Source organism: Sarcophilus harrisii, chromosome 5 (genome assembly GCF_902635505.1).
Source record: "Sarcophilus harrisii chromosome 5, mSarHar1.11, whole genome shotgun sequence".
NCBI lineage: Eukaryota > Metazoa > Chordata > Mammalia > Dasyuromorphia > Dasyuridae > Sarcophilus > Sarcophilus harrisii.
In genome coordinates, this window is record NC_045430.1 from 48,908,680 (window position 1) to 48,915,781 (window position 7,102).

General features: G+C 39.7%; 1 protein-coding gene across 1 annotated transcript; it reads right to left on the reverse strand.

Moving 5' to 3' along the window:
* Positions 1-3,922: 3,922 nt before the first annotated feature.
* Positions 3,923-5,310, reverse strand: MYF6 (myogenic factor 6). The gene is made up of 3 exons (XM_003770948.2): positions 4,714-5,310; positions 4,317-4,407; positions 3,923-4,044 (listed from the first exon to the last, which is right to left on the reverse strand). The coding sequence occupies exons 1-3, from the start codon at positions 5,308-5,310 to the stop codon at positions 3,923-3,925; spliced, it is 810 nt and encodes a 269-aa protein (XP_003770996.2).
* Positions 5,311-7,102: the final 1,792 nt, after the last annotated feature.

Below are 7,102 nucleotides of genomic sequence, written 5' to 3' on the forward strand. Positions count from 1 at the left end.
ATACCTTATTACCTATCAACAAATTAAATTAAATGAGTGAAACTATAATAATTAAAATAATGAAATAATGTAGACTGCTCCCAGTCTACATTAGTCTTGTGGGAAAAAGACAGTGAAATACTGTTGGCAGGGGACTCTTCAAAAAAAACAGATAAATTCTAACACTAAGATTGAGTTAATAAAGACAGAAGTTGTTTCAGCAAGACATTTTTCAAAGTCCAAATTTCTGGACAGAGTTGTGTTAACTCTCGTCCCCTTCCCCAAACCCATTCTTTCCCTCCCAATCATTGTGGTACCTTGGAGAATCTGAAATTGGAGGACCTGGGTTTGAATGATATTGCTGCTAATTTTTTTTTTATTTGTTTCACTTTAAGCAAATCAGTTCATTTCTCTGAGCCCCAGTGCCTCATTTGTAAATTGAGAGAGCTGCATTGGACTTCTAATGTTCCTTCCAACTTTTAATCTATGACCTTATATATGGGGCCAGGAACAAGTTAACAACCTGGAATCTCAGCAGATGCCCAGAATATTCAGATTTGAAGTCTTTTGGCTCAGGTGAGCAGAGCTAGCAACTTAAGAAACTCATTTTAAAGAGATTCTTTCCTGGTAATATCCTTGTATGGATTAAAAAAAAAAAAAAGTTCTGATCCTATTCTAAACTTGATAACTTTGAAGCTAGTATGCCTTTGGAAAGAGGTTATATTACAATTAAATCACAAACCACTTATCTTTCCCAAGTTATTACCTCCTGATTGGAGTTCCCAGAAACCTGTTTGCTTTGGCTTCGGATTGGTAGATTATCATTATTAATATCAAACAAAAACATTTTAATTGCAAACACACTGAAGGTTTGCACTGAAAAGCCTTACATGTGAGCTACAGAATTGGAGGTCATAGGGAACCTTTGGGAAATATTTGTTTTATTTAATGAAGAACTTCTATAGGCAAACTTTACTCCAAACAATTTCTCAGGTTACCCTGCTGCTGGAGAGTGGGTAAATTTGGTATGTGAAGATGGAAAAAAAAATAGACCAGTAAATCCAGTCCATGAATTTAACTAACAATTTTAGTGAGAACTAGGTTTAGGAACCTAAGCAAAAGATGAGCCTAACACATACACACACACATACACTGTGGTTTATGATTATTATTTATTATCAATTAGTAAATGCAGTAAATCCTGAAAATGTTTTCTTTTGGTAAAGAACAATTCACCCCAAACATACATATACATATACATAAATATATCACATTCATAGAAAAAACACATACTAGACACAAGCACTACATACACATGTTGCATATTATACTTCTTTTGGATTCAGTACATTAGTGGTGAAATCTTTCTTAGATTTAGGTTATTTGTTGCTCTATTTTACAAGTTGCAGACTTGGCACTTGGATAAAACATCTTCTGGAAACAAACCTCAGCAAAATGAAAAAAAAAAAAAAGCTAATACCTATTCTTTGGAATTTTTCTTTTTGAAGAGGGGGTGGAGGGGAAGGTGATGGGAGTGTAGCTTTAAAAGAATGACTCCTAATTTTATATGTGAACCTGGCATGATGGAAAAGACTTTGGTTTGAGAGTGGAAGTTTTGGGTTGCAGTTCCCATTCTCTCATTCACTAATCTGCTGCCTCAGTCAAGTTACTTAATTTCTGAGACTTGATTTCCTTCTCTGTTAAATAAACATGTAGGATGATATGATATCTCTGAGGTCACTTATTGCTCTGCCATTCTAAGATATCACAAGTGTAGAAATCTTTGGAGAAGACATGTACAATGTTCTTTCTTCAAATGATTATGACTCAACACATTTTTCATTGAAATGAGCCAAAGGTGATGACAGACGGAGCTAAGCTGATGGATATAGGATTTATAGAAGAGTGAGAATTTTGGGGAAATGATGCTGGGTTGTTTATTTTCTACAGAGGAAGCATGGTAAAGACTGAGGAGTCAAACCTTGAGTTCAAATCACATATCAGATGCTTACTAACTATAGTAAAATTGTTTAAAGTCTCAGGGTATCAATTTTCTTATCTTTAAAATGAGCATGTAATGACCTTTGAGGTCCCCTCTAGCACAAAATCTATGTTCCTTATTCAGGCTGCTCTTTGGGGACACCTCCCACCAAAAACATAAAATAATCTTCTTGGATTTAGGAGGGAGCTGGGACCAGGGATAGAGACAAAAGATTTATTTTTGGTTTAAGGATTTTCTGTGATATAAGGCATAGAAGAGGGAGGCTTCTTATAAGAAGAGATCTAAAACGACCTCTTCTTAACAAGACAGCCAAAAACAAAAAAGCAGCAAGATATGACACCCCCTCAACTCCCTTTATGGTGCAGTTTCTAGGTGGTCACCCCTTCCTGAGATTACAGTATAAACAAAGCTGGCACACGTTGTAAAGAAAACCTTCTTGGGATCAATTCCTAGGGTTTCTAGCCTCCCATTGGGCCTAGTAAGAGGCTTCATGTGTTGTTGTTGTATTCCTCTTAGTCAGCTTTCAACCATTTAACCCTTTCCTCCAGTGGGGCAGAAGATAGTCCCATCAAAGACACTTCCCCTCTTCCAGCTCTAACACAAAATTCCTCTCCTTTTATCCTACTTACTTACTTACTGGAAAAAAACAAGCCCAAACTGACTAGGCCTTGGAGTCAGTGAAGCTTTCTAGAGTCTGGTCTAGTTCAAGAAAGGCAGGATCTTCATTTAGTTTTCCTAATCTTTCCAGTTACCCTGAGAGAGGGAGGGGCAATTTGAATTGTTAGTGTAAGAGTTTCATAGATAACAATATTGCTCCCAGACTTCTCTTAATTTTTTAATGTCAGCTAACATTTATTTATTATTATGTCCCAAACACTATGCTAAAGATACAAAGAAAAAGTAACACAATTTCTGCCCTCTCCAGGGAAAGTGACAGGAAGAGAGTCAGGAAAGTATGCAGATGTGTCTATCTGTGTTTTTATTCATTCCCTAGCAAGTTCAGATTTTCTTAGGTGGAGAGAATATGGTAAAAAGTGGGAGAGAGAGTGGGATGAGACATAATATATTTACCTTTTTGGATTGGAGCACAGAAGAAGAGGAACAGAATCCAATGCATACAAAAAGAAGGAATCCAAATGATCTAGACAAATTCCAATCCCTTACCCTGAACTTCCCCCTACACACTCTCCACTTAACCCCTTTTTTGGCAAGTGGAAAGGGATTCATCCTCTATTCTGTGTTTTCCCAAAAGTACAACATGGAGAAAAATCTTCAAAATTAAGAATCTAAATAACTTTGCCAATTGTCTATCATTCTGATAGGTTTGGAGAATATAGAAAGGCCTTTTATTTGTACAATACTATCTTATTTGAACCATTTATATACAGTACTGCATTCCACATCTTAAATACATTTCTTACATTTACATAAAAAAGAGAAAGTACTAAAATTATTTACAAAAAAAAAAAAGAAAGAAAGAAAGAAAGGAAAGAAAAAACCAACACGGAGTACACATTAAATAAAATTAACATTAAACCACAAATTTTCCACTTGGTTTCAGACAGGAATGAACTTCTCTGGATCGGAGTGGGCATAATTATAATAAAAGTCAACCTAATAAATTAAAATAAAAAATGAAAACTTGAAAGGACAGTCCATCTCAGCAGAGGTTCAGGGAAGCAAAGGCTTTCCCGTCTGAATGTACATAGTATTTTGGGGGATTTTTTTTTTTTTTTTTGGTTTTTTGTTTTTGTTTTGTTTTGTTTTTCTGAGAAGATATTACTCTGTTTCCATCTTCCAGAAGATCTTGGGCATGGTTTTTTAAGTATTAATGCAATGTAACCTAATCTAAAGGTTAGGAATGGGGTGGGGGTGGGGTTGGAACAGGGAACAATGTTCCAGCAGAAGCTAAGATCCCTCCAGAACCAGCAAAATGGTTCCTTATTTCTCCACCACCTCCTCCACGTTGATAAGCTTAGGGTCTTCCGAGGAAATACTGTCCACGATGGAAGAAAGACACCGAAGACTACTGGAGGCAGATGACTCGATTATGGGCCCTCCGACTGTAAGGAAGAAGGCAGAGGCAGTGTGAAAAGAGACGAGACAATCCAAAGTCACTGAAAACTAAAGTCCACAGGTTTTACAAAATATATTTTAAGCTATCTCTAAGAATTCCAAGCTGGAGACAGAGCAGAAGACACTTTTTCTCCTATATTGTTATTCCTTCCCAGCGCCCCTCCCCCAGCTTCCCACCACCCCAGCCCCTTTTAAAAACGTTTTACTTAATATGTCGAGGCTGTTTGGGGGAGGTGGAGTTTATTTTTGCGTACTTTACCTTCTCTGGGACTTATGGTTAGGGCCCTGGAATGATCAGAAACATTTTCCCATTCAGAGCTGCAGGTGCTCAGGAAATCAGAACTGGGAAGCTGGAGCAAACACAAGAGAGATCACTAAGACTAGATTAAGAAGCAAGGATGGGAATGGGAAAGAGGCTGCTTGATTTTCGGACTGGAGGCGGGCTGGGGTGATGTAGTGGTGGGGTTAGGATATCTCTGGTCCAATTAACTAGCCAACAACACCAGCTGCCTTTTTACTGGGCTCCTTAAATTGGAGGGGCGATGGGAGGGAGAAGGACGGATTGGCGGATGCGGGCAGGGAAGAGAGGAAAGAAATTGAGCAGCTGCATTTTTCGTTCTAGGAAGGATAGAGCCAAGGCCTCTGGGTGCCCTTACATTTGTTTGCTTAGGGCTGTAGCTGAAGGGGTCTGCCCCCAGCTCTTGCATCTTCTCCTGCTGATCCAGCCGGTGAAGGAGGTCCTGCAGCCGTTCGATGTAAGTGATGGCACTCCGCAGTATCTCCACTTTGGGCAGCCTCTGGTTGGGGTTGGCCACTGTCCTGCGCTTCAGGGCTTCGAAGGCCTCATTAATCTTCTTCAGGCGTCTTCTCTCTCGCAGAGTGGCTGCTTTGCGCCGGTCCGTCGGGGCTGATTTCCTCTTGCAAGTTTTACAGGCCCAGATGAGGCACTGACCAGGACAGTGAGGCGGTTGTAAGCCCGGGGGGGCCAGTACGTGCTCTTCGCCGCTGCTGTCGCTCCCGGCTTCGGGGGGCATTTGGTCCTGGCAAGGAGACAGGTTGCCGTCGCTGCCCGGGTACAGAGGGGAGCCCTCGGCCATCTCCAGTTGCTGCAAGGCTCCATTCTCCCCGTCCAGGTAGAAGAAATAGGAGCCCGTTTCGAAAAGGTCCATCATTATGCTCTCCTCTTTGGCCTCTGGCTCTTCGGGAGCTGGGTGATGGGCTCCCAAACCCGGGAGGAACCACCCAGATGGCATCTAATTAGTGCGGTGACATAAATTGCCCCCAGCTTTATATATAGCCGAGGCTGAAACTCAATCCAACTTTTAGCTGTCGCGGTACCTCACCCTCCCAATGTGATTGCAGTTACCCTCCATCCCTCCCCCGTCATCCACCCCCCCTCCCCCCATACTGTCCCTAGAACATCATCTCCTTAGAAAGACAACTCAGGTTACTACCCACTCCCAGAACCAGGAGACATCCGATTGTGTGCAGGGAGGGGGGAAGGTCACAACGCACAGAACCACTAAGCAACCCTATTCAAGCAGCCCGGAGCAAGTTCTCGGATGTGCGATTGGGCCAACTTGCTTAGAGGGCAAGACGAGAGCAGCCAGGATTTAAGCCGGCCACCAATCCCCTCCCCCACTGCCGCCCCTAGATTCTAAATATAGACCTATGCGGAAAGATTTCAAAGGCATCAGCTATCCCTCCAAATAGGCCAGATTAATGTGTTCAGAAGGCTTCGGCCTTTTATTTGTTCTTCCTCCTTAAGAAGATGCTGGTTCGGTGGATCTAAACAATCAGTTGTCATACGTTTATAATTTGGTGGGGAGACTACCACCTGCTTAATATAAATGTTAAGTAGTCCAAGGGACTTCTTTCTTTTTCTTTAAGCATTTGCTGCTTCCATAGAACAAAAGCATTAGAGCGATAAACTATGGTTATAGATTGATGAGCAGGGCAGACATTAAGCTCTTTTTAAAAATTTATTAATTTCAAACTCATATACAAAATGGAAAGAAAAAACATTTCCATATACACTGCAAAATATAAGAGGATTCAATATAAAATAATAAATTTCCATTTCAAGAAAATCTATGTAATAAATATTACACATAGTTTTCAAAGCTACCCAGATTTTCTGTGCTTCCTTCTAGATTTTCTTTTGTTCTCTTCTGTGCAATTTTAACTTTATTTTTTTCTTCTCCTCCAAGCTACAATTAATCAAGAACATATATACATATACATATATATATATATGTGTATATATATATATATATATATATATATATATATATATACATACTACACATATACCTGTGTGCAAGACCTACTAAACATATTTCTAGTTCTTTCTCTGGAAGTGAAAAATCAATCTCTTTAGCAGAAATTTGTTTCCTCTACTTCTATGACTGTAAAGGGACTCTGTTCCAAGGGAGAGATAGTGCCTTAACAATAAAGAGGGGGATGGAATTGGAGTCAGAGGACCTAGCCACCCATTTTCTACCTTTGTGACTGGGCAAATCACTTCACCTCAGTTTCCTCATCTGTAAAAGCAGGGGGGCTTTTCACTTCTGTACCTATAAACCTCTGACAATGGGAAGTCAGATCTGTCAGAGTTCCTGGAAGTTATTTAATTTAACTTGCTTAAGAGAGGGGATGGAATACGGAAGAAAAGAATACTAACTCTGGAGGATATGGGCTCAAATGCTCACTTTCTGTGTGACTTAGAAAAGTCATTTAACATATGTGAACCTTTCCTTCATTTGAGAGACTGAACAAAATGATCTCTCTTTAAGTTCTATTATTATTACCTTTCTAAGTTTAGAGAGAAGAGCATTTTGTCCCAGAGAGGAAATGATTGACACACTGATAGGAGGCAGTATTCAAATTCAATGTAGCATTCTTTCTTGTTTTCTTTTTTTTTTAATAATAGCTTTTTATTTTCAAAAATATATACAAGGATAGTTTTCAACATTCACTCTTGTAAAATCACTTGTTCCAAATTTTTCTACCTCCCTTTCCCCCACCCCTCCAGACAGCAAGTAA

Bases quoted from the DNA above. Each gene is read 5' to 3' on its own strand.
- MYF6 (XM_003770948.2), bottom strand. From the start codon at position 5,310: ATGCCATCTGGGTGGTTCCTCCCGGGTTTGGGAGCCCATCACCCAGCT. The intron at 4,408-4,713 runs GTAAGGGCACCC...TGTTTGCTCCAG, and splicing joins ACAGCCCTAAGCAAACAAAT to CTTCCCAGTTCTGATTTCCT. The intron at 4,045-4,316 runs GTAAAGTACGCA...TCTTCCTTACAG, and splicing joins AACCATAAGTCCCAGAGAAG to TCGGAGGGCCCATAATCGAG.